Genomic DNA, 25,262 nt, shown 5'->3' on the forward strand with positions numbered 1-25,262 from the left:
CAGCAATGCCACGCGTGCGCACTCGACACGTCGTCCTCAGTGTCTCCATCCTCTGCTGGATATACTACTTCCTTCCTAAAGACGAAGCCTTCCCGTCTCGCCATGCCGTACACGATCACGGGTCCACCGCTGCGTTGGCGCGCTACATGAACGATCCATCTCAGATTCCGCACATCGTTGCGACGCCGAGTAGCTTCGACTGGAGTTCTGTGAACTTCACCTTCCCACCACCACAAAGCCCGAAACTTCCTACACCTTTCATGGGTCGTCCTCGCATACAACACAAGTTCAAACCCGACCCGCACGATGTACATACCATACAAGAAGGGAGACGACGATACGTGAAGAGAGTGTTCGAGAAGAGCTGGGCAAGCTACAGGAGCAAGGCATGGATGAAGGATGCCCTGAAGCCTATAAGTGGAGAGTACGTCGACCAGTTCTCTGGCTGGGCTGCAACTTTGGTGGATTCACTAGACACACTCTGGATGCTCGGCATGCGTGATGAATTCTACGAAGCTGTCGAAGCAGTAGCGACAATCGATTTCGGCAAGTCTACAGCGCCAACTGTCAATACGTTCGAGACGTGTATACGGTATCTGGGCGGGCTCCTTGCTGCATACGACTTGAGCGGACACGAGGTGCTGAAGGCGAAGGCAATTGAAGTAGGCGACCTGTTGTATGGCGCTTTCAACACGGAGAATGGCATGCCTGTTGACTTCATCAACTTCGAAGACGCGAAGCGGGGCACTGGTTTGATAGTCGAGAACCAGGTAGTCAGCGCTAGTCCTGGTACCATTACACTCGAGTTCAGCAGGCTGAGCCAGATTACCGGAGACGACAAGTACTATGCCGCCGCGTCGAATCTGATGGATGTCTTTGCGGAGAGTCAAAATGCGACGAAGCTGCCGGGCATGTGGCCCATGATGGTACACATGAGCGCGAAGGACGTCGTCTCTGGGTATCAGTTCACGATAGGCGGGAATGCAGATTCCCTGTATGAGTACCTGCCGAAGGCGCATGCTCTGCTTGGTTCAAAGGAGACCAGCTCGAGCAAATACGAGGCCATGTCACGCGCTTTCATGGATACGGCGATGAACAACTTGTTCTTCGCACCTATGATACCAGGGAAGGAGGATATTCTGATCTCTGGTAATGTCGATGTTCACGCGGATGGTCCTAGTCTCGACCCTGAAAGCGAGCATCTGTCTTGCTTTATTGGTGGTCTTTTTGCGCTCGGCGGGCGTTTGTTCGATGACGCGGAGTACCTCGATACGGGAGCGAAGCTTGCCCGCGGCTGCGCATATGCTTACAAGGCATTTCCCACTGGTATCATGCCAGAGAGGTACAACATGGTTCTATGCCCTAACTCCGATCATCGCAAACCCTGCGCTTGGGACGAAGAGCGCTATGCTGTAGATGCAGCAGCACGACCACAACACAAACCCCATCTACCCAAAGGCTTCACCACTGCCAAAGATCCCCGTTACATCCTGCGTCCCGAGGCCATTGAATCAGTCTTCATACTATGGCGTATCACAGGCGATCCCATCTGGCGCGAGACAGCATGGCAAATGTTCGAAGCTGTATCCAGTGCAACAGACACCGAACTCGCGAATGCAGCGATCTTGGACGTTACAGTCATCGGATCGAAGAAGGAGGATTACATGGAGAGTTTCTGGATGGCTGAGACGCTCAAGTACTTTTACCTGTGCTTTGCAGATACAGACTTGATTAGCTTGGATGACTTTGTGTTGAACACTGAGGCGCATCCCTTTCGGCTATCTAGGGGGTAGGTGACGCGTATGTAACTCTGAATATGATAGAGGAAGTTTGTTGTCGTATTAGTCTCATACGTGCCCGACGCAACATCCATGGAAGACACATGCTGTGATCGGCGAAATTGCGTGAACCCTCGCAACAAGACGCGAACGCGACGTTAGAATAGGCGAGAAAAACAAAGGCCGTTGCCAACTACAATCAGCGTACACTTCACCCTCCATCTTGCACAACACCCAAACCCCCTACGCACATTACGCCCTCAATGTTCTCGACGCACCCAGAACACATGCCGCAACTCCGCAGCCCCACTCTTCAAGCATGTCAAGCATGTGGCGGCGCACGCCATGATTGGTGTACCTGACCACGGCCGATGTTTCTAAACCAGGAACACGCACAAGCCTAGCGCGTGGATGCGCGGCCCCCTTGAATCATCCCCTTCCAACCCCAGGCACCAAGACCTTTCTTTTCCCTCTTCATCTCTCTTTAACCAATCTCCCCACGACTCTACGTCACAGTCATTCTTTCTTCGGTTGGAGAGTAAATACCTACACTCGTTCTTTTGCTGTTCATATTTTGGGCCTCAGTCGAACTCTTCAATCCCGCATAGATCCGCCCGTTTGCCAACTTTCGCACCACCTACTACATTACTATCATAATCGAAGATGCGTTTCTCGATCGTCGCCGCTGCGCTTGCAGCTGCTCCCGCAGTTGTCTTGGCTGCTGAGAAGGGAAAGATGGGATGGGCCCTTGGAACGAAGATGGGAAGCGGAGAGTGCAAGACGCAGGCAGACTACTCTGCCGACCTCAAGGCTATCAAGGATAACTCTGGTTCGACCATTGTTCGTGGTTACTCTGCCTCGGACTGCGATATGGCGAAGACCGCTCTTCCGGCCGCCAAGTCAGCAGGCTTCAAGGTCGTTCTGGGTATCTGGTATGCTTCGCCTCTCTCCAAACCTCAACTATCACGATCAAGTATACTAACATGTGACACCCCAGGCCCGACGTCGAGGAGTCCTTCAACAAGGACCTTAAGGCTATCACAGATGTCGCCCAGCAATACGCCGAAACCATCTACGCCGTCACCGTCGGCTCCGAGACGCTCTACCGCGGCAACTTCACCGGCGAGGAGCTCGCCGGCAAGATCAAGACGGTCAAGTCCAAGCTGCCCTCTGGCATCAAGGTCGGCACAGCAGACTCGTGGAACAAGTTCGCCGACGGAACCGGTGATGCCATCATCGGCACCGCCGACATCATCATGGTCAACGCTTTTGCCTTCTGGCAGGGCGCCAGCCGCGATAACGCTACGTATGCATCCCTACATTACACACACACACACACACACACAAGAAAAGAACGGTAAATTAACATCTCCGCAGCCACGTCTACCTCGACGACATGTTCCAAGCCACCGCACACATCGAGAAAATGGCCGGCGGCCGCGAAAAAGCACCTGAGATCTGGACTGGTGAAACAGGTTGGCCCACGGCTGTTGGCACCGACTACGATGAGGCCAAGGGCGGACTCGACAACGCAAAGCACTTTTACCAAACTGGCTTCTGCGCGCTGCTGGACTGGGGCTTCAACGGCTTCTACTTCGAGGCGTTTGATGAGCCGTGGAAGCCTGCTTCCATTGGTGATAACGGAAAGGTCGCTGATGAGACGACCTGGGGTGCTATGACTGCCGACCGCAAGACTAAGTTTGATCTTAAGTGCGGTGTCAAGGCTTGAGTGCGTTGCCTCCAAGGGGTGTGTGTGTGGTGAAAATAGACGGTGCGAGAAATGTTGGTACATGTCGATAATAGGATGTGTACGCATATAGAGTATAGACGCATTGCTTTTCCATACGGAAAGGTCACGGCCGGTTCATTGTTCAATCCATTGTGCAGCCTGATGTTGCTGCGAACACTCTTTTTGACCACTTGCTCTGCTAGACCATCACTGAGCTTGGAAACTACGCGAGAAGGACCTGCTCACACAGAAACGTACATAGCTTGCCAGAGACACAGTTAAAAGAGACTCTCGTTGTGTGCATTGTACTTGCTGCATTCCATCCAGCCACGAAGTCAAATCTTTGGACTGATGCCAGTTTAAGCCTGGCATCTTATGCAAAAGTTAGGTAAAAGAGAGACTCTCGTGGTTCTCGTTGTACGTGCGGTATGCCCGTTAGGATTGAAACACATTTTCTCAGCCAAAAAGACGGTTGTAGAGGCAAAAAATACCCCAGCACCACCAAAAACAAAAAATGTTCGATGCACTCTTGCGAGCGCCGACGAGCTTGACTCATCGGAGGTTTGAACTCCGGACCTTCAGTGTCCTAACGAGCTGTGAAGCTCTTGTTAGACTGACGTGATAACCAACTACACCAACGAGCCTTGTTTGATGCAATAATGGGATTTTGGAAAATAAAAAACCCCGAAATTCTGGCCTTACGACGGTAGCAACAGCCTCATTTGTACTCAAAAAAGAGCAGTAGTCTATGAGGTAAAGGTATCCATACAGGTAAGATGAGGTGTGTTGGCCGAGGGGAAAATTTTCGGCAAACGTCGACATGGCGTCCTATCAAAACTGACCTAGCCCCACCAACTCCACATCGCGACAACGAGCTACATTCCAACGCTATCACAAACGATAAACAGGCTGCTCGATTTCCATTCCCGGTGTTGACACTGCAGAACTTGGTGCTGAGCCCCCTGAGAAGAGACTTGAACTTCTTGAGCCCGCCAAGGACAATGGGTTTGAATGCGAACTGGATGGCGTTCGCGACAGCGCATACAGAGATTCGTAGTCTGGTGCAAACTCTCGCGAAGGCTCCCTGGGTGTGTACTCTGGTAGCTGTTCAAAGTCCTCTCTGTCTTCTAGCGGTGGTAGGCGTTCACAAGGTATGCGAGGTAGAATTTCCAGGGGTGTGCTGGAACGGATGGTGAAGTGCTGATCGTTGTATTTGATGCCGATGGATATAGCAAGTGCGTAGCGCCGGGTTATTGTGTATGTCTTGAAGGTTGGCACGCACTCTATGTCATCGATAAGACGGAAGTTCGATGTTAACGTCGTCGTTTTGTTGAACGGTATTGGTCTGTTCATGTCGGTCCGCGATATGCAGGTGATGTGCTTGGATACAACGTCCTCGGGGTCCGTTACGGTGTTTCCGCACTTTGTCGTTGAGTATGTTGAGATGGTGACCGTTAAGGAGTCGATGATGCATTCCCGCTCGGCATGGTTGGCGGGGTCGCGCGCGTTGAGCAGACTGAGTGACAACGGCATGTGCTGTCCTGGGCACACCTTTTCGGGGTGGTTCAGCGTGGGAACGATCCGCGGCGTTGAGTTCATAGAGACGCCAGAGAAAACTTTCTTGACTCGCGATCCATCTTTCTCTTTATTCGGTTTCCAGACTTGGCCATGGAGCACCGAAGATTTGACCTGCGCCCTTCGTGGTACATCCGCTAACGTTCTTGGATGGTATCGTAGTATGTGTTTACACCTCTTAGTCTCTGTCGAGCCACTGAGAATGAGTCTGGCCTGGACGAAGTATGATATTTGTGCCGCACCGCCTGGCCCACTGGTCTTGAGCTGGAAGGACGGCGGAAGAGGATGTGGCTCGCGAAGATAGTTGCAGCCGCGTACCATGCCCTTCATTTGGGGTTCGGTCGACTCTGGAAAGACAAATTCAAAGTCCCATGAATACTTCCGCGGTCCAAGATTGCGACAGGAAACTAACTCTTTCTCACGGTTGAAGAGCCGTATCTTCTCCTCGTATTCATGCCTTTGTGCAGATGGGTGGGTTTTCGAGTTCACGTGTAGAGGTCTGGATGTCTTGGTGACACAACTACCCGCAAAAACCACCTTCAGCGACTCAATGTCTTCCTGCTCTTCTACTGCCAAACATATCTTTCCAGTGACCTTTTCTCCGCTCCTATACGTCTTGCTGCTATCGCCATCGATAATAACCCTCAAAGCTGGCACCGTCATTTTTGCTGGGGAGAAGAAGAGATGATCAGCAATGCAGGGACCTCGCAGGGCTTAATAGCGGATGGGTGGGTGTGGACGATTCGCTCAGGTTCCAGGGACGCGGTTATCGGTGCAGTCCAGACTAGGAGAACGTTTGCCGGGGTAGGAGGTATGCCAAGGATGAGAGGATTTGCTGGGCATGCAACTTCGATAGTGATAACGGAAGGTGAAAGGTGCAATCCGCCCAAGAAAGGGAGGCTGAGTGCATGAGCATATTGGGCCTATATGTTGCTTACCGTTGGCTTCGCGCGTACCTTGCCATTTCGAACGTCATCTGGTTGCCAAGGATCTACCTTGAAGCCTTTGGGTTGAAGGCATGATGTATGCGCACACGTTGTTAGGGCTGCGCTGTCAAACCCTAGATGGAAGGGATGTTCGTGGTAGGCGTAATCGTGAACCAAGCTACCCGTTTCATCCCTATCCTGATCATATCGATCGTCCACGAATTGTCCAACTTACGCCGCATCACTTTTACAGGCCCGAATACCCAAGAGCCCTTTGCAGCCATTCTTCCGCAGAGTGCTGGACAGCGGGATGCAGCCAAGCAGGCCATGTTGTCTTGGCTGGTAGTCTGGATTCAGCCACGCTGATACCCCAGATCCGCCCCGCTAGCATCTGTAGAAGAACCTTCGACATGGTAGCAGAGGAATGGCTGTCTCCACATGTACTCCGCGATCCAAAATCTGGAGATCAAGCGATCAGTTAGCGACGCATATTGTACCGGCTGTTATGAGGAATCAACAACAAAAGTTTGGAGAGAAGCAGAGAATGGGCGGGGTTTCTCGAGGCGTGCCACATCCAGCAACGGCGCCGCGGTAGGTGCTCGCTTCGAGATTGGGTACGCTCGAATGGCTCTTGGCCTCCACAAGACAACGATTGGCGGACCGATTTGCCTGTGCTGCTCGGGGAGAACGAGAATCCAGCTGCTCACTTCTCCAGAGGCAGGTTTATTGCCCGCTTCGCCTCGTGCCACGATAACAGCATCCTAGCGTGAACACGGGAAGTGCGCCTCTAGTAAATATAGAATAAATGCTGTAAGCTGAATCCGGCGACGGCGTAGCGTTGGTGTAGAAGTGGAGGAAGGACCACTTTGGGCTTTAGTTTAGTGGGGTGTTCAGATCGCACTAGAGCCGCACGTGGCGAGGTATCGATAAGGGACAGGACCTCGGGAGCCATGGTGCCATCTGAACATGCGGCTGACATTGCACTGATTGCCTTGGTCTTTAGAATCGCAAAATCCTGCTACTATATTGTTCGCACCTAGATTTGTGTTTGACGGTACACCCAAACCTTATTTAGCTACAAGAAACTTGAAGGAAATGAGAATGCGTCACTGAGAACACGAAATTCTAGTAATCGAAGGTTGGTGTTGATGAGAAGACAGTTCGAAGATACAAACTAGACTGCATCGATTTAAATGCGATTCATCCTCAGCGTCTGTGGTGTTGATGCCAAAATCGCCTGGGCATACCTGGCCGCGTCGAGGTAGAAATGATGCGTACCGACTGATTTCAGGTCCTGATATTGATGCGTGAAAAACGTTATACAATCAATAAAACGCCTGGCAGAACTGTATCTAGAACTCGTAGTCTTTTACGCCGTAGAAAACTTGTGTACGCCTACTGGGTATTACGAGATCTGAAGTACCGAAACTCACGAGAGCGCAATTCTCACACAAACTTGATTCGTGTGGTTCTTTCCATACTGCCCAGGAGCATGAGTGTAGATCCTGATTCATGTCGGAATTTTCCCTGTACGATTTAGTGGTGGTTCTGGTGATGCAGGAATGCCTCCAGTCGTCTTTCGGTAGTCGCGCCCAGACCTCAACGCGTGCTCACGCGTCAGGGTCCACTAAAACTATCCACGATCGCATCGCACCTTCACGCTCACCACTCCTAAGATAGCCGCCCCGCAATCGCATACTCGCCATCTTTTGAACGACGTCGTCTTCAGGTCCTCACATACAGCATCACGGGACACAATGCCGCCTAGGAAGAGCAATGTATCGGCGGTGTCAAACGAAGAGAGTCCCGCACCACCCAGATCAGTACCCAGAGAGGAGAGCTTGGGTGTCGAGGTATGTCGCATGCGACTGAGGTCAATTGGAAAAGACTAGTACTAATGACGCGATCATAGGACCTAAACCTGCCAAAGTCTATAGTCCAGCGCCTGGCAAAAGGCGTCCTACCACCCAACACCCAAATACAAAAAGATGCGCTACTTGCTATGAGCAAGAGCGCAACTGTGTTTGTTAACTACATCACATCAACGTACGATTCCCCCTCTCTCCCGGCGACAGAAGACTTACGCGCCAATGGCATGCGAGTTCCCATAAATGGACATTCACTAACAAGCATGCAGCGCCGCTGAAAAAGCCCTCGCCAGCGGCAAGAAAACCGTCATGCCGAAAGACGTCTTCGATGCAATGACGGACCTAGAATTCTCCTTTATGCTACCCCGCCTCGAAGCCGAAGTCACAAAGTTCACGTCGATACAAGCCGATAAGCGGAACACGTACAGGAAGAAGGTGCGCGAGGAGAAGAAAGGCACTACTGCTTCCACCGATGCAGCTACCTCCACACCGGCCAAATCAGCGGCAAACGGGGATGTCGTCATGGAGGGTGCGGATGATGGTGAGAGGGCGACGAAGAGGGTTAGAAGGGAGAGTGGAGATGCTGGGGATGGAGAGGTTACGGAAGAAGAGGGGGATGAGACACAAGATGTGGAGGATGAAGAGGTTGAAGACGACGAGATTGAGGAGGAGGTTGTTGGGGAGGAGTTGACAGAGGATCCGCTGGAGGAGAAGGAGGATAACAAGGATGATGACGATGACGAGGATGGTAATGAGAGCGATTGAGAGTTGGACTTGTCGCGTCTGGATGGGAATATATCACTGCATGGGACGGCGTTCGGGACGAAAGACTGGAAGTACGATTTGACACAAGACCTATCGAGGAATGGACTTGAATACGTTGTATTGTTCCTGAGATATGTTGAAGCTGTCTAAGCCCATCAGTCATCTCATTGCATGAAGTCGTTGCATTGCGCATGTCTGTACAGCTCGTAACGTCGGATACCCAGAGTGTCACGCGCAACTTGCAACCATGACACCATATGCTTTGCGTAGCCCCCGTCGTGACCATAGTCTTCGCGTGTATGTTTCGGCGCTCCTCCAGCATGTTCATGGACTGCCTTCAACGCTTCGTCTTCGAGGGTATGCTAGCATCGAGTGGGTCACCGTATCGCACTACGTATCTGTTAGCATACTTCTTCGTGGTCGATGAGAAGCCACTTACGCCTGATCATTGAGCCCTTGTCAGCAATGTTGTCCAACGCCCTAGCCTCCTCCTCCCTCGCCCTCGTATTCTTCCACTCATAGCCCGGCTGATCCTCTTGCTTGCTCCACTGGTAACCTGTCTCAGCATCCTGATGTGTCCCACTCCCACCCGCACCGTTACTCGTCGCTGCTTGCGCCATACCGCCAGACAGTGGTCGCTTTCCGTTCGAGTTGACGCCGAGAGTCTCGCGAGTTGTGGATTGTGAGTTTGGTGGTGAGATTTCGTTTACGCCTGCGAGGTTGGCGTTGAGCGGTGTGGCTGGGTTTGGAAGAGCTTCGTCGGGGAACATTTCATCGTCCGAGGCAACATTGGCGGGTGACGATTGCATGGTGGAGTCGCCGTCGCGGTCTGAGGGGTGGGTTAGCTGGATGCGCGGTCGTTTGTTGGACATGGTGAGTGATTGGCGCGCAGTGTAGCCTTACCGGACATGTTGAAGGAATTTGCCGGGGGATTCACAGGGCGATAGCGGCGGTGAAAGGGTTTGCGACGCGTGTGGTTCGTCGCGGTGGAAGGCAACAGTGAATGACATAGCGGTGGAGGAGCTAATCGCGGCCCGCCGCAGGGGTCAAGGTGGGGACTCTCGAAATATTGGCGACATCATACCTTGGAACTGATCACTCCTCCACGCGACTCAAGCTTTTGAATTAATACCCCCTCTACTATCGCCAGACAGAGCACCACACATAGAGATCATGGCGTCCAAGAACACACCCGCCGATGCTTGGGAGGACGACTGGGAATCACTCGCCGACGTACGTATGCCCCTCTTCTTTGACGGCAACGCGCTCACAATGTATAGAAAGAAGACGAGAAGCCCGTAGAAGAGCAGCCAAAAAAGCTTACAAAAGCGCAACTTAAAGCTCAACACGCTGAGCTCAACAAGCAGCTTTGGCAGGCGGCGTAGGTTGCTATTCCTCATTATTAGCGACGCGACCTGACTGGAACAGCGAAAACCCAGAGCCTCAATGGTACCCCGAGGTCCACCCCGCGCCCGTCGCAGCAACCTTCAAGCCAAAAGTCACGATGCTTGCGCGCAAGCCAACCCCTCAAGTGCTCTCCCGTAACATGGCAGGCATGAGCCTCGACGACGACGATAGCGAAGAAGAGCGACGGAAGAAAGCAGCAGCAGACTTCGAAGAGCGCAAAGCACGTGCACAGAAGGAGCGAGCAGAGAAGGAGCGCAAGTACGCAGAAGCCCGAGAGCGCATCTTCGGCTCACCAGCTGCTTCCGCTGCAGAGGACTCGCGCAGCAACTCCCCCAACAAAGCTACCCGAGGGAAAGGACGAGGACGTGGTGGAAGGGACAGCCAGCCTAGATCGAGCAACGAGCAGTCGCCCGCACGTACAGCACATGCAGCTCCTCCGCGCCAACTCTTCGACCCTACCTACACCCCAAAGCCCGGCTCCGTATTCATACAGAAGAAAGAATCTGGTATCAGTCGCCCATCTACACCAAACACACAAGAGAAACCTGTTCGTCAGCCACAAGGACCCGCAAGAGGCGGCGGACGAGGCTTCGCTCCAAGAGGAGGATACGGTACTCAGGCAGGTCCGTCAACTTGAGCTTGCCGAGGCTTCTGTCGTGTGGACACACCTCATACAGGAAAAAAACTGAACAGGCCTGCAGACTACATCAAGACAAAGACCTGCAAAGTAGGTGGCCCAACGTCAACGTAGGCTCCAGGGTGTTCAGTTCTTTCCTAGGTTGGCGTGGACAGACCTCTTCCGCGTCTATCCTCTGAGGCGTGGATGTCTCTTGTCAGGACCTTTGTTGACGAGGAACAGAGGCACTAGGGAACGAGTGACCGCTGCGTCTAGGACTTTCCGAAGAGCTTCCGCACAATGGCTCCACAGTCACCCGAACAGTCAATCGAGCAGTCAACTGATCAACTTCCGCCTCCAAAATGGACATACGCTCACACCGCGACGCTACAGGACGACCTCGCCAAATTCACCTACTTCATCAATCACCAAGTCGGCAACCTCTCAGAGCACGACCCCAGGCGGAAGGAGCTACTCAAGCTTATAAAGAGGGAGGTGGAACTTGACGACATGATGGGCCATATTGCTGCTCTTCACCCGCAGGTATACGATTATGGAGTCGCTGGGGAGATCCAAGGCGTCGCACAAGAAATCCCTACCAAGAAGGGAGCTCTTCCTGAACACCTACAGCCACCGTACCGTGACACCGAGAGGAAGCAGATGGCACGCGAGAAGACTCGGATGCTGAAGCATTCAGACAGCACGCCGGAGACGAGCGGTTCATCTGAGACCCCCGAATCCAACACACCCGGATCGGCTGAGGGAAGTCACCATGATGAAGGAGACAAGGATTACGTGCCGTGAGAAGAAGAGGGTTATGAGAGTGGTTATCATCGGATAGGGAAGGGCTTGGGACAGTTTCATACTAGGATTGGAGGATGGTCATCACTGGAAGGCGAAAGGAAGGGCAGGGCTTGGGACGTTTCCACATCAGAATACTGCATTTGCTAGTAATACAACGAGAATATCGCTTGACACTGTCGGGTTTTATCTATGACGTGCGATTGAGACGCTTGGTAGCATACTAGTTTCGAGTTCAACATGTACAGACCCGTGCTTGATGCTGTAGGGAAGGTTGAAGATGGGTGTTGGGTCCTACGACATGGGTGGGAGCTATCGATGGAGGTGCAAGATCACTGTGTTGTGCGTAGAATGATACATGATAGGAAGTATCTTGTGTCTCGTTGACAACAGCCTTTTTGTTTCGACTATCGTGAATCACAAGTAGAGAACGACTGCTTCTTTCATTATTTTGGAGCTACATCTTGAGTACACAAACACGTTTGAAAATCCCAAAAATAATGGAAAATCTCATTCTCAAAGCTCCTTGTCCATCGTATTAGATGATAGTGATGGTCTCGACTGGCGCATCGCTGTTCTCAACATCTTCCCAAGGGAAGACATTAGCAAGACTAACGATTCGATAAAAGCCCCCTTCTACCTCCCGAAGGATCCATGCACCCTTAACACCTCCAAGTACGCATACCCAGTCACCAGGCTGCACCTCATCCTGACTTGTGCCAACAATATCCGTAGCGGTCACGAAGAAATTCTTAACATTTGGCTCCTGGAGAATTTTGAGATAATCACGGCTCGTATCTCTTGCCCACTGCCTCAGGTCTGTCATATCGCTGGGTAGATTCTCAAGGCCCCGAAAAACTATATATGATGTGTATAATTCGACTTCTTGTAGTGGATCTTTGTAGTTTACATGCCTCATGGTTGATATACCAGTTGAAAGATCGAACACGGCTCTTTCGGCAATCGTATGGCCCCATCGCTCTTTGTCGTCAAGCGCTTCTCGGATCGTGTCCAGAGATAACCAAATTCTCTCTTCATCTTGCTGGGTGGCCATCGCAGAAGTTGAAAGGTCGAAAGCGGAGTTGCAAACAACACGAGAGATCTGAGTGATGCGTTGAGCGGAGATATTAAGAGCCTTGCCCCCTCTTTCGATTTCGCAAACCTCCACAATATCGTAATCAAGCAAAATCATGTTTTGAGGAGAGCCACATGTCCGTGTGTTGGACCAATCGGGAACCCACGATGGAAGATCCCCGTAGTTCCCTGAGAGACGCCAACCGTGGCTCAGCCAGTCAACCTCTCCAGCCCGAATCACAGCTACAGCAAATTCCGTATATACGTCCTGGACTCGTTTGGTGTAATCGACGTCGAGCACGCAATTTCCAAGGCTACTGATCCTCCCCAATGAACTATAGATGAAATCTCTCGGATCAGAGGACTCGAGGGAACTGCCCAAAAGCAAGTGAATAGCGGCATGCTCGTGGAGGAAAACGCGTAAAGGAAGGGGCTCCCTGGCGCCAAACCTGACGTTAATTGCGGAGAGCTTGGTTTCTCCCCATATAGACCTGGAAACCGTGAACTTCCCGTGGCATACAAGTAGTTCTTCTCGCTGAATATCGAGTGGACCACAAACGAATATAACATGTTTGTTTAGCGCAACTTCTTGGCCGACCCACACGCGCTTGAACCATGGGCGATCGAAAAAGGCGTTGATTGATTCAAAAGGTAGAGCCGCATATACTCTTCTAAATGTGTGTTTGAGCTCTTCATAAGAACCCGGACAGTGATAGCTATAGCGCATCAGTTCTCGTAGTGCCACTTCGCTCTCATCTGCTGCAGGTCCAAGCCAAGCAAGGACAAGAGCGGCAGACGTGAAGATGCTGCCCATTCGCTGAACCTGTATGTTCTTCTCGCCCAGGTTGCTTTGGTCGATACAGATGGCATCAATCCAGAAAGTGATTGTCTTTTCCTCTTCTTGTAGATGCTCCAAAGCAATGGCAAGATTTACAGTAGCATGGAAGATCTTGTCGCCGACAAGGATCGGACGTCGAAGGTCAGGGTCCCCCCATGTGTAAGACAAGCCGATGTAGCAGGGCGCTTGTTCTTCAGCATCTGAGTGAAGCTGACAGCGGACGATGGCCTGTCCATCATGGTCGACGTTATGTGTCTTTGGAAGCAGGTAAAGATAGCGAAGTTCCGTACTGGGGTCTTGCAGTGGTTGGTGTTCAAACACTTCGGCATTCTGGATGTCAGATGGCGTTGGATCGATGAGATCCGTGAAACGGTCAGTCAAGGCTGACTTGTACTCGTCGCTTTGGGAGCGGCACGACATCGCGCTTGATCACATGCCGAGTGATTAAGAAAGTAGCTAGAGAAGAGTGTAGACTGATTTGGGGTATGTTTTGCTTGAAGTTATTGTATGCTGACAACCTGGAGGTTCAGCCTTGGAAGGAGCCTGAGGTTACCCCGCCCTCACGTGAGAGTCCTCCAATGAGGCAGGATGCTAAGCTCGATTCGGCGATGTGAATACCAACAGTGCAGGCGCAGCCTTGAGTGTATGACAGCGTTGGTTTACACCAGATCAATACTTGACCTACCTATCTTCTAAGAGCGCTCGTTTTTACTTGACAGCACTTAAGTTACCAACATCTTCAAGAAATGATAGAAGGAATTGACAAAGGAGAGAGGATTAGTGCCGAGACAGCTACAATACTGCCGTTGTAATGTTGTATCGGTGGAAAGAGTCCAGCGAAACCTCCTCCTCCAGCGAAAAGCGTCTGACATATTGGAGCAAGATATCAGGCGTAGAAACTAATGGCCTTGGTGAAGTATTAGCAAGGAATGCCACTGGCATGCGCCGATATTCAGATGCGATAGGTTTGCACTGTTGTAGCAAGACGTAGTCCAAGTTCCTTGGTCGTGAAGATCTACCTAGGCGGTCAAAGAGTAAGCATGAAGAAAATTTTCAAACACAGAATACTTGGATACAAAAGTGAAGCAACAAGCAAAGAGCTTGCTACACCACCAATAATCGGAGGTCGCATCTAGCCTCGCGATGCAGTACATAAGCGCAAGTCAATCCCCTCACGCGACAACTCTAACCCCTCCCTAAAGGCCCGTATACCGGGCGGGTACATCAACTTGAAGTGCAAGCTTCCATGTCAACATCGGATAAACACCTTGAGCTGTGATCCGGTACCGATTACCCCTCGGAACGGTCAGCCATCGGCGCAGCAAGTACCTGTGCAGAGGCTCAGGTACCAAACACTAAGCGTAGTCTATGGCTGCTTTTCGTGGCAACTCAACACCCCTTCCGCGGCTCTTTTCGACGGTAGACATGCATGCGGCATACCTAATATCCGTGAAGATCGTTTGACTGTACGGTCGAGTTGACTAACCGTTTTGTCTAGTCTATCCGATCGTACGTCGATCGACGCAAGCCTCGTCATCCGCAGTCGATGTCGTTGAGATAGTCTCTCTAGGCAGCAGGCACGGTAGAGCTGAAGCACTGTCCCTTTTCCACCCGCCCGGCAGCCGCAAAAGGAAGCAAGACCGTTATACGCGTCTCAAGCATCGGCAAGACGGTCACGGGAATCGTGGTCCCGGGGTGGCGCAATAGCAGTTCCGTGTAGCGATTGGAGGTTACGCAAATCGTCCTCCGATATCACAGCGACGCCTACCACGATAGGGCAAAAGCAAACGCATGAAACTGGATCTTCCGCCTCACGATAGCAGCGAAGCGGAAGGCGGAGACGCAGGACCCCTCTCACCGACGATTGACGAAAAAATTATCGATACCTCAACACGCTGATCGGAGCTCGTACGCGTTGCCTGAACGACGCACACAGCGAACGGACGACGTCGGGGTTGGCCTGTCACTCTCGCGGAGCCTCATGCACTATTCATGCTTCAACCTTGCTTGAAAGCAAATATGGCGGTGGGCGAAAGCTATGACGCAGGACAAAGTCCACCTGTCTAAACTGCTCGTCAATGCAGCGCGCTGCTGGGAGAAGCCTGGTTTCCATGTGGCTCGCTAAACGGACAGGCTTCTTCCCTATACCATGACTCACCGCTGAAGTGGTGCTTTTTCGATGAGCGGACGGCTGCGGAAGCGCGGAGTCTATTGCAATGGAAATGTGTGGCGAATATATCAACAGTGTTCACAGGATAGAGAGCTGAATTGCTCGCGTGATCGCCTCGAGCTGTTTCGTCGAAAGAGTCATCGTCCGTGTGGCGAGAGTCGCTAAGTGTTTCAATTATTCGCTATTGTTTGACGGAAGCGGTCAAATCGGAGACGCAGTAAGGCCGCCGGCGGTGACCTGGCCGATCGATGGCTACGAAATGTAAGACGAAGCGGACCAAGGCGATGGTGATGTTTGCCATCTGACAAGCCCCATCGCGAACGCGTCCGGACCCCTAGAGTGATCAATGAGAAAGTGTATTGCGCGTTGCTTGTGATAATTCGTCCGACGTCCGTGATGTTGAGGCGACATTCCGCCACAGGGGAATCCACCGTTTCGCTTGCCACACCCCTGCAACGCGAATCGTTGTGCGCATGTGACTCGGAGCGTCCATGCCAAGCATGTGCACCGCCACACATCGTCGAGGCTGCGGATACTCGCAATTACGGTGTATTGAATTTGCAATACACGAGCGAATCGTTGGGCTCGAGGAATTTATTCTAGGAGATGCGTCATGCAGCTAGAGCGCTCGCATGTCGTCGACAGCGGTGCTCAGCTTGCGTCGTGGCAGACTAACATGGTTGCCTGCAATGCCTGGCGAATCCGCAGCGCTGCAGACATGAAACTGCATGCGATAGGGCTGCGCAAACCTGAGTGATGCGTCATAGCGATTGTGGTTAGTACTCGCGAGTGTCGCAGTTGCTTCCATACCGCCGCGTTTGTCTTATCCTAGTGGTCGTCTTGGAGACAGCTGGGAATACGGTGTAGAATCGACGGCGCTTCGTATATCGCTGGTCCACTTGGTGAGAAAGCCTCACTCTGAAATCAGTCCATGACGATAGTAGCATGCGGGTGCGGAGAAAACAGTTCTGCAGGTCATGGGGAGTCATAGCAACGCATGATGTTGGTGGGTGCGAAGGATTACGCAAGGTGAGTTGTCTGATAGCAAAGTGGGTACTGGGAATTTTGACACTTCGAGAAAGTATTGTGGGAAAGCTCGGTAGGAACGCAACCCGATGAGCCCCAAGGACAAGGCCCGATGTAGTCCAATAAGGACCGAGCATCGGGGTCAAAATACAAATGAGAACTGTGTGCCGAGAGATTACAAGGAGCGTGTTGACGGGAGATACCAGGCTGTATGCGTCCAAGGCGCAGGCTTCATGCACAGCACGGATACAGGCGTTCCGCCGGAGCCAGTCAAATTGAAAGAGCGAGGTACTTGCGCTGCGAACTTGCTTTATCGAGCCGTAGTAGGTGCGAGCGGGGAGATCAAACCATGTAACCGCGACCATTTACTTTGTTGTTGACGCTTTTGATCGAATCAAAACGGCGCCGCTGGAGCGCTATGCAGCCGCGAGTGGGCCCGACATCGACAGTACCATATGCCTTGGAAGACGACTGCAGACAACGAAGTAGCGGTAAACAGCTGCGCGCCCCAGGCCAGCGAGTTGGAGAGGCTGTGAGACATTCGAGAAAATTTTCACGGGCGGGAAATTAGCTTAGGTACATGAGCAGAGGGAAGTTCGAGAAGGGATCCGAGCAATAGAGTGCGGCTCTGGGCAGTGGACAGGGCCTCCCTAGCAGTGATAATCGGCCCCAAGCGACGCGGGACGACGTTGAATGGTGGACCTTCCGCTGTTTCGGAGGGAAGGACTCCAGCCAAAACCTACCAGCCGTGTGCCGCGACGATGGTCCATGTAGCGTTGGTACTAGGCAAAAGGTAGTTTACCTATGGGTACGTTTAGGAAATGGTCGCGAGCTGATGGCGACGCTGGGAAGGTGTCTGGAGATCAACTCGAGCTATATGTCGCTCGGTAGCTGGTCGGTCACGGCAGGATTGGCTGCGTACGACGACCATGTGGGAGGAGCTGCGCCGGTGCCAGCAGGTGCTCGCAGCCAGAGAAGCACAGGCAGAATGGGCCGTGTTTTTGCATCCGCGCTGCAGCGAGCCGCGAGTCCTGCCCAACGACGCATCTGGAGGGTGAAAGGGTGTGGTGGAGCTTTGTTGGCTGCAAGGAGGGCCGTTTGAAGAGCGTTCGGCAGCAAACGAAACACGCTGAAAACGGTGACAGCTGGATCGAAGACGATGCTGCACGACATGTAGGACAGCAAATGAAGGGAGGTACAGAGTTGCGCTGCTTACGCTAGCCACGCTCGAAGGGGCATCTCTGAGGGTGTCCAGGATTACGGGTATATAGCGAGCAACATGATGTTTCCAATATTACACACCCAAAACAGAACAAATATAAAACAGGCTGGGCGCAATGCTCGTTAGGCATCAACGGGGAGTCAACACATGGTGTATACTGTAGAAGGCGTCCGTTTCGACTGCAGAGAAGAGTCAGAGAGCGGCTTGGACAGTGTAGGGTTCGGGGCTAGCTTCCCAGAATACTCGTGGGCAATATGGGCAGGAGGCACAGCATGGTGCCATGGTCAATCTGACCCGTAGATGAGGGACTGCTAACAGCCGGGGTCCCTTGGGCTGTGGTAGTGCATGCATGGCGCCGACAGGGGGCGGCGTTAGGGTGGATGGGCATCCACAGTGGTCCGCGCGCGGAAAGAGCGAAAGAGGCTCGTCTCAAAAGCAGGCGCAGCCCGCCGTCGCTTCCTCGTTTGCGCACTCGAGCATCATCACCACATATTACCAAGCACCCAGACGTCAACGTCTACACTCGATTAGGATCCTCCACCCTGGATCCTTCTGGCACCCTCTAGCAACTAAACGATCCTACACCCAATGTGCAGTAGACAGAGCCGGATTTCCCTTTCTCTCTCCTCCGTCGCTGCACCCCCATTCACATCCGCCCACTACCAACGCCCACGAAGACCCGCCTTCGGTTTGCACATTCCAAGGTGAAGCAGGCACCGGCCTGGGCTCCTTCCCTATCGATCCCGCACACGAACCTCACCGCCGCCATCCATTGAGCCGCACCCAGCGACATAAACACCAACATGTACGCACAACAGTATCCCACACCACCCCCGGGTTACAACATGCCCTACGACCACTTCCGCACGACACCGCCCATGTCGCCCGGTCCCGGTAACGCCTACTACTCGCCGCGACACGCGCCCCAGATGGCGACCCCGCGAGCGAGTCCCAAGGTTGCGGCCCACTCTCGACGGGCATCGCACGCCGTACCGTCCAACTACTCGTACGCACCCACACCTCGTGGAGGGGCCATGCCTCAGTATGGCGCTGCAGACCCGCGCACATACGCGACGCCGAGAGGCACCCCTGAATATGTAAGTTATTTCGGTTACAATATTCCAAGTCGGCAACGCCGCGACACAGACGTCCCGCCTCTCAAGCGCAGCAATCGCGAGAGGAAGCGTCGACCGTCGCAGTCGGCACGTCACGTCTACACCAAAGTTGTCTTCGACGACCAAGGATACGGCTACGAGCGCGATTACGACGTCTACGACTATCCACCACCGCCATACGAACAGTATGCGCGCCACGACATGTACGGGAGGGATGCTGATCAATATTACTACGATCAGGTCCCTATTTATGATCCAGAGCCAAAGGCCAGCAGCCGTCCACGACGCGCCTCCGCAGCAACCAGCCGACAGCCAGCCGCCTCCCCCAAGAAGCCCGCCCCAGCAGCTGCCCCCAAGACCAGCCCTAAGGCCACCGAAGAAGATGCGCGCCGCGCTGGCATTCCCGCCGGCTACTCGTACAAGAACTGGGACCCCACAGAAGAACCCATCATGCTCCTAGGATCCGTCTTCGACGCCAACTCCCTCGGCAAGTGGATCTACGACTGGACTGTCTTCCACTACGGCCCCGCAACCCCCCTCGCCGAGATGGCAGGCGAGCTCTGGCTTCTGCTCATCCAACTCGCCGGCAAAGTCAAGAGGGCCGACGAGACCATGCCCAAGATCCGCAAGAAGGAGAACCACGAAATGGTCGAAGACTTCCTCGAGAGTGGCGAACGCCTCTGGGTCCGCTTCGCCAAGCTCCTTAAGGTCTGCGAGGACTACATGTGGAAGGCCGCTAAGAAGGAGAGCGGCAAAGAGAAGCCCGTTTCCATGGGCAAGAACAGCGGCAAGGAGTTTGTCGAATCCATCTTCGGTCGCGACCGAGAACTAGAGAAGACCGAGAAGCTCATGACTGGAATGCGTCTCTGGTCCATGCGCTTCGATGCCAACTGCGAGGACATCCTACGATACCCATCTGCTTAGGATCTCCTACCTTTCATACCTCGACGCTTTGGCGCTGGCGTTTTCTGTCTCGGTATACCCTTTCCCTTACCGTCATTGCTTTGCGCATTATTTGATGTTACCGCGAGATACCCTTTCTTGCATTTCGTAATTGTTAATCTTGCTGCATCTTATTCGCTCTGCACGTTCACAACAATGTACAACACTACCGGGTTTTCTCACGCATTGGGCGGGTCACAGGAAAAAGTCTGCTTTCTACTATGATATCCCCCTTCTTACTCTTGTATTGTTTTTCTAGCCTACTATCCTTATTTGCTGTTTGGGTTTCGGGCACGCATGGTGTTCAGGTTGTTACTCTGGGGGTACTGGGATACCACTACACTTTGTCTTCTGGGTTAGTCCACTAGATTGGAGAGATTCTCTACGGAACATCTCTATCAGAAAGATCGGTACCTCACGGTCAAAACTAGCTATACCCACTTACCACTCTATTGCTATCTACAAATTTTATTACTTATTATCGAACCATCTACTTCCCATGTCCTCGTGCAACTGCTTCTTCCGTGACTCACAAGCCCTGTCCGCCTATCAAACCCGCATGCGTCGCATTCTCCTACACAGCCATTATCAAAGTTTCCAACGGCGGCGATCTCCAAAAGCCGCGACCCCTGCATGCCAGCCACACATGGGCAATCTGAGACACAAGTAACCCTATCGAACACCTCAGATCAGTCTCGACACATGCTTTTGCGTCTGCAACACCTGAATTTCACATGCTTTCACACACCCTCTTCTGCCTGGGTTGCCACGTTCCCAGGCTCCCAGGAGGCGCTGTCGCACTGTGAGTCGCAGACTCATCACAGTCCTTTTAGTGAATCATCACGCACGATGGTGCCTTGTTGCAGCCAACGGGCGCTTGCGCATGCACATGGCCAACTTCATTGGCTGTTTCGGGCTGTCCTCAGCCTTACCATAGAAGAAGCGCTGTGCATGGAAGCCTGCTGCACGTTGCGTCAAAGAGGCAAGGTCATGATGTTTGCTTTTTCCGCGACCCCCATGGCCTTGAACGTGGCGTGTGAAGGCGGGAAGGATTGCCACCCATCCAATCCGACGGCGTGCATCTGAGTTCCTGCCGCCTGGCGCTGGCCCTCTAGATTGGTAGACTGGAACGACAGCGGTTTGCTATCTTGATATCGATCCGGGCCGGGAAAAGAAATAGGGCATTGCTCACGTTTGCGTGGAGGAATGGTTGGGTTAGACATGAGTGCACAAAGTGCTATTTACGAATGCGTTGTGGGTGGTAAGGCCCAGGGCTTTGGGATGGCCGTCGCACAGTACCTACAGCTCGCGCGCATCGCATGCAACAATGACATTACTCCTACAGCGAATCTACCTACCGTCCCTCCATCCAGGGTCTCTCGCGGCCATCACAACACAGTAAACCACCCCTTAATAGCGGCCACATATGCGGCTCAACGTTATCAGCCTCCTTCCCTGCCTCGCCTTCCTCATAAAGTTCCATGCCACCCCATCCCGAAGCTTAGCGCACGCGTCCCTTCCCATTTCAAGATTAAGAGGCGTCGCGTTATCCCTGGGCACGGGAACTCCTTTGATAGGCACACTCTACCTTGATCCCCGGTTATAACACGAGTCAACGTTGCGCAAGGGCACCCTGACATGGGGTGATTAGGCAACAGTTTTGATAGAGTTGCAGGATTGGCATCATTCTGCGTTTTGGGATCGACAGGCACAGAGACATTGCCCGTCGTCGGGAGGCTCGGATGGAAGGGAAGCATGGTGGGTGGCTAGTACTCCGTGTATGACAAAAGACGCGAGGTTGGTGCAGGAAGGGTTCCACGGGATCTGTTGGCTAGAACCAGGGCTATCGGCTTCCACAACAGTCTCTGCTAAGTTACCGTCATTTAGCTTTTCGGTTTTGGTGGGTGTCACGAGCTGAGTGAGCGCTGTTGGGGTGCGCCGTATTGATTGGGTGCGGCATCGCATCTTCCTTCTTTTGTGCTCAGTGCTTTCCACGGCTGGATGAGTGTGGTACTTGGATCGTTTATGCGAATCGCTCCAACGAACGAATAGCATTGTTCTCCTCCGGCGTAGCACATGCGATCGCTTTCCAGATGACCTCTGCGTCCCAGCAAACATGTCTGCTTCTGGACCTTTCTCCGTCGCGCCGGATCGCGTTCCGTCGCAACTATACGACATCATTCCGCTAAACAGGCAAGCCCATCACATCACCATGGGCGAGCACTTTGCCTGAATATCCCAATCGCGTCAATGCAATGGGTCGCGAAAACGCGAATCCGGGGTGCATGTGCAAGCCTCGCAGAACACCTGATGCCTACACTATCGCTATCGTCAAACCTACCAGCAGTTCATGCAGAAGCGTGACATATACACACACAGGCCATGCCCATCGGCGAGCGACTACGGTGTTTCAAAACACGTGGCCGGTGCCATCGTGCATGAACCGGTCCCCTATTCCACGTCCCTTTGCACCCAAGCACACCCAAGCAGCAAGCGAAGCGAGTGCATCAGGCAAGCCGCGGCATATGACGAATGCCAGACTAAACCCCGCCTAGACCCACCCGTCCAGTTCCTCTCCCCCTCCTGCTTATCCACTTTTGTACCCCGCTGCCACTCCGCGTGAACCGCCTTTGCCTATGTCACTGTTTCGCCTACTTCCAAGGTTTTCTTTTCACCTACCGCGTCACGGTGCCGGAGCGGAACATGGGAATCGTGATGGCGGGTAGATGGACGCGTGGTCACAAGATCGTCTATCGTCATACATCGGTCAATGCGAGATCATTCATGCTGTGCGAGCATCGAGATCGTGGCTGTTGACAAGTTTCTGGCTACGATTATCGGAGGCAGCCGATGCGTCGCTTGTGTGGTACAGTACGTTCATGGTGAGGGGTGTGGAGGGGTCGAAAAGTTTGAGCCAGAGACATGCCACGTCTATACCGCTCCCTCTGGCGTTCTGTTCTCGTTACATTGACGAATGAGCGACCTGGCTGTATGCATCGTGGGTGTGGTCAGCTGCGCCTTTTGGTTTGCTGGTGGGTGGCTTCGGGCTGCGAAATGGAGGATTAAGCGCTGTATCCTCTGCGTGATTGGGGTTCTTTGGAGAAATGCCGGAGAAATGCGCGCTGGGAGGCAGACTCGGATAGGCGTGTGCATACGCGCATTATTTCTTCAGCGGCACTTGCACTGAGAAACACTAACCGCCGGTCTATGGGCATGTGACAAGCAGGTATGATGTAACCTCAAGTCGCAGACGTGAGTTCCAAGGACGACTGTCAACCTGGCGGGTACGCCGCGAAGTACCCCCACGGCCAACGTAGCAACACCAAAACAATCTCGATCCGAAGCGCAACCTTCCGCCAGAACAGGACAGCAATATCCCTTCCAACTCCCACGTGCCCTCGCCAGCGTCACCAATCCCTCACTGCGCATAAGCGCCCGCAACACCACCCCTCCATGCATCCACTACCCCTCCAACACCCATTCCATTCCCATCACCCTGCCGCAAGGCACTGTCAAAATAGTCCTTTGTCCATACCAAACAACCCCTCCATTGTATAGGCTTACTGTGCGTCACAGATCGTCCCTTATCAGGTACTATCTTTGCTATTCCTGTGCCGTGAACTGCATGCACTGCGCATGCGAACACCCTTCTAGCGCGCCGATTGTTTGCTTCTATTTCAGTCGTCACATGCGAGCGGGGTAAAGGACGAGGCTGCATTCCCGGCTTATGTGATGAATGTATTGTATTGAACTAACCGGATGGAGATCGATAGCGATGCAAGGGGAGGAGGTGTGGTTACACGACAGGGTAAGGGATTCGTAGGGTTGGCGATGAGCCTTTGAAGGTGGTCTTCGAAGTTTCTGAGTATTTTGAATTGTAGAGAGTGTGCTTGATGGCCAGTGTGGCGAGTAATACTGATGATTGAGGTACAGTCATTGCGGTTCTGACACTCATATCTTACCAGGTAATGGGTATCAATCTGTGCATACAGAAGAGCTGGTCTCGGAATGTGGTCATAACGCGGTTGTTGTGCGGCGTATGAGGCGTAGTTGAGTTTGTTATCAGGTGTCGTGTGCTTGGAGTGAGGAGGATTCACTACCAGTTCACTGCGATGATCTCATATGTAACAGTAACCCAGAGTGTTAATATCGTGTTATCTCGAGAGTTTCTCGTTTGCTCAAACTCGTTGTCGTGTCCTTGTCGGAAGCCGATATGTCAGGAGCCGTACATTCAATTGCAAAGGAAGGAGACGGGAGTGACGATAGCAAAGGCGACTTTCCTATCGACGAGGCTGTACTTCGGGGTAGGCAGACTAACATCTATTACTGAGTCTTTACTGATATCGTCAATAGCTCTGCCTGAAGGTAGCAGGGTCCTCTCGTCCAACCGCCATGGCTTCTCTGACTGGACCGTCACTGCCTGCTTAGTCGTCCTCCTCCCCGATGGCGCCGAGAAGAAATACTTCCTCAAGATCGCCACGGATGAAGCCGGCCGGGTGATGATGGAAGGCGAGTACAACTCCATGACCTCAATCTATGAAACATCACCAGACTTCGTCCCCAAGCCCCATGCCTGGGGCAAGTTCAAACTCGAAGCGCCAGAGACGTACTTCTTCCTATGCGACTTCATCGACATGACGAATACCCTGCCAGAACCTACCCTCTTCTGCGCCAAACTCGCGCAATTGCATAAATGCAGTCAATCGCCAACAGGAATGTTCGGTTTCCCCATCCCAACCTGCCACGGCCACTTCGCACAGGAAGTATCTTGGGACCCAAGCTGGCCCAATTTCTTCACAAAGCTCCTCCGCACCGCTCTCTCGATCGAGAAAAAAGAGAACGGCTCATGGCCCGGATACGAAGCAATCTCCGCCCGCGTCCTCAGTCATGTAATCCCCCGTCTCCTCGGTGCGCTCGAAGAAAACGGCCGCCAGATTAAGCCATCGCTCATTCATGGAGATCTATGGGAAGGCAACGTCGCTACAGATGTGTCGAACGGCAATATCTACATTTTCGACGCTGGAGCGTATTATGCGCATCATGAAATGGACCTTGGTATGTGGCGGTACGAAAGATATGAGTTCGCGAAGAAGGCAGAGTACAAGCAAGAGTATCTTCGGGTCATGGGTGTGGATGAGCCGGTGGAAGAGTTTGATGACCGCAACCGGTTGTATTGTGTTAAGATGAATGTTGTTCGTTCGGCGCATCATCCGGGGTGTGAGGAGAGGGAGATGTAAGTTTGATTTTGGAATGCTGAGTAGGAGGTGTACTGATGAAGATGTAGGGCTTATAGGGATATGTGCTATCTTGTCGATAAGTATGCACCGTATGCACCAGGAGAAGAGCCTTCAAGGAGCACGTTTCAAGACGAATTGGCCGAAACGGTATGTCAAGAAGGAGAAAGCTACGT

The 25,262-nt window shown here is 52.8% G+C and overlaps 8 protein-coding genes across 8 annotated transcripts; 6 read left to right on the forward strand and 2 right to left on the reverse strand.

The window, feature by feature from the left end:
• Nucleotides 1–5: 5 nt before the first annotated feature.
• Nucleotides 6–1,793, forward strand: J4E88_003200 (uncharacterized protein; the record flags this gene model as incomplete). Its single annotated transcript, XM_049396853.1, has 1 exon — nucleotides 6–1,793. One exon carries the CDS (start codon nucleotides 6–8, stop codon nucleotides 1,791–1,793), a length of 1,788 nt encoding a protein of 595 aa, XP_049257195.1.
• A 648-nt stretch (nucleotides 1,794–2,441) lies between these two features.
• Nucleotides 2,442–3,507, forward strand: J4E88_003201 (uncharacterized protein; the record flags this gene model as incomplete). The annotated part of the gene is made up of 3 exons (XM_049396854.1): nucleotides 2,442–2,710; nucleotides 2,776–3,084; nucleotides 3,156–3,507. 3 exons carry the CDS (start codon nucleotides 2,442–2,444, stop codon nucleotides 3,505–3,507), a joined length of 930 nt encoding a protein of 309 aa, XP_049257196.1.
• A 578-nt stretch (nucleotides 3,508–4,085) lies between these two features.
• On the reverse strand, nucleotides 4,086–5,412 carry J4E88_003202 (uncharacterized protein; the record flags this gene model as incomplete). Its single annotated transcript, XM_049396855.1, has 3 exons — nucleotides 4,086–4,101; nucleotides 4,553–5,168; nucleotides 5,256–5,412. 3 exons carry the CDS (start codon nucleotides 5,410–5,412, stop codon nucleotides 4,086–4,088), a joined length of 789 nt encoding a protein of 262 aa, XP_049257197.1.
• A 2,353-nt stretch (nucleotides 5,413–7,765) lies between these two features.
• On the forward strand, nucleotides 7,766–8,641 carry J4E88_003203 (uncharacterized protein; the record flags this gene model as incomplete). The annotated part of the gene is made up of 3 exons (XM_049396856.1): nucleotides 7,766–7,861; nucleotides 7,921–8,054; nucleotides 8,146–8,641. 3 exons carry the CDS (start codon nucleotides 7,766–7,768, stop codon nucleotides 8,639–8,641), a joined length of 726 nt encoding a protein of 241 aa, XP_049257198.1.
• Nucleotides 8,642–8,978: 337 nt separating this feature from the next.
• On the reverse strand, nucleotides 8,979–9,513 carry J4E88_003204 (uncharacterized protein; the record flags this gene model as incomplete). Its single annotated transcript, XM_049396857.1, has 2 exons — nucleotides 8,979–9,031; nucleotides 9,081–9,513. 2 exons carry the CDS (start codon nucleotides 9,511–9,513, stop codon nucleotides 8,979–8,981), a joined length of 486 nt encoding a protein of 161 aa, XP_049257199.1.
• A 301-nt stretch (nucleotides 9,514–9,814) lies between these two features.
• J4E88_003205 (uncharacterized protein) lies at nucleotides 9,815–11,468 on the forward strand (the record flags this gene model as incomplete). The annotated part of the gene is made up of 5 exons (XM_049396858.1): nucleotides 9,815–9,874; nucleotides 9,922–10,022; nucleotides 10,070–10,671; nucleotides 10,750–10,775; nucleotides 10,941–11,468. The coding sequence occupies 5 exons, from the start codon at nucleotides 9,815–9,817 to the stop codon at nucleotides 11,466–11,468; spliced, it is 1,317 nt and encodes a 438-aa protein (XP_049257200.1).
• A 7,130-nt stretch (nucleotides 11,469–18,598) lies between these two features.
• Nucleotides 18,599–19,834, forward strand: J4E88_003206 (uncharacterized protein; the record flags this gene model as incomplete). The annotated part of the gene is made up of 1 exon (XM_049396859.1): nucleotides 18,599–19,834. The coding sequence occupies one exon, from the start codon at nucleotides 18,599–18,601 to the stop codon at nucleotides 19,832–19,834; it is 1,236 nt and encodes a 411-aa protein (XP_049257201.1).
• Nucleotides 19,835–24,065: 4,231 nt separating this feature from the next.
• Nucleotides 24,066–25,089, forward strand: J4E88_003207 (uncharacterized protein; the record flags this gene model as incomplete). Its single annotated transcript, XM_049396860.1, has 2 exons — nucleotides 24,066–24,156; nucleotides 24,206–25,089. 2 exons carry the CDS (start codon nucleotides 24,066–24,068, stop codon nucleotides 25,087–25,089), a joined length of 975 nt encoding a protein of 324 aa, XP_049257202.1.
• Nucleotides 25,090–25,262: the final 173 nt, after the last annotated feature.

The sequence above is a fragment of the Alternaria novae-zelandiae genome (genome assembly GCF_023758075.1).
Source record: "Alternaria novae-zelandiae strain BMP 2774 chromosome Unknown scaffold_5, whole genome shotgun sequence".
Taxonomy (NCBI): domain Eukaryota; kingdom Fungi; phylum Ascomycota; class Dothideomycetes; order Pleosporales; family Pleosporaceae; genus Alternaria; species Alternaria novae-zelandiae.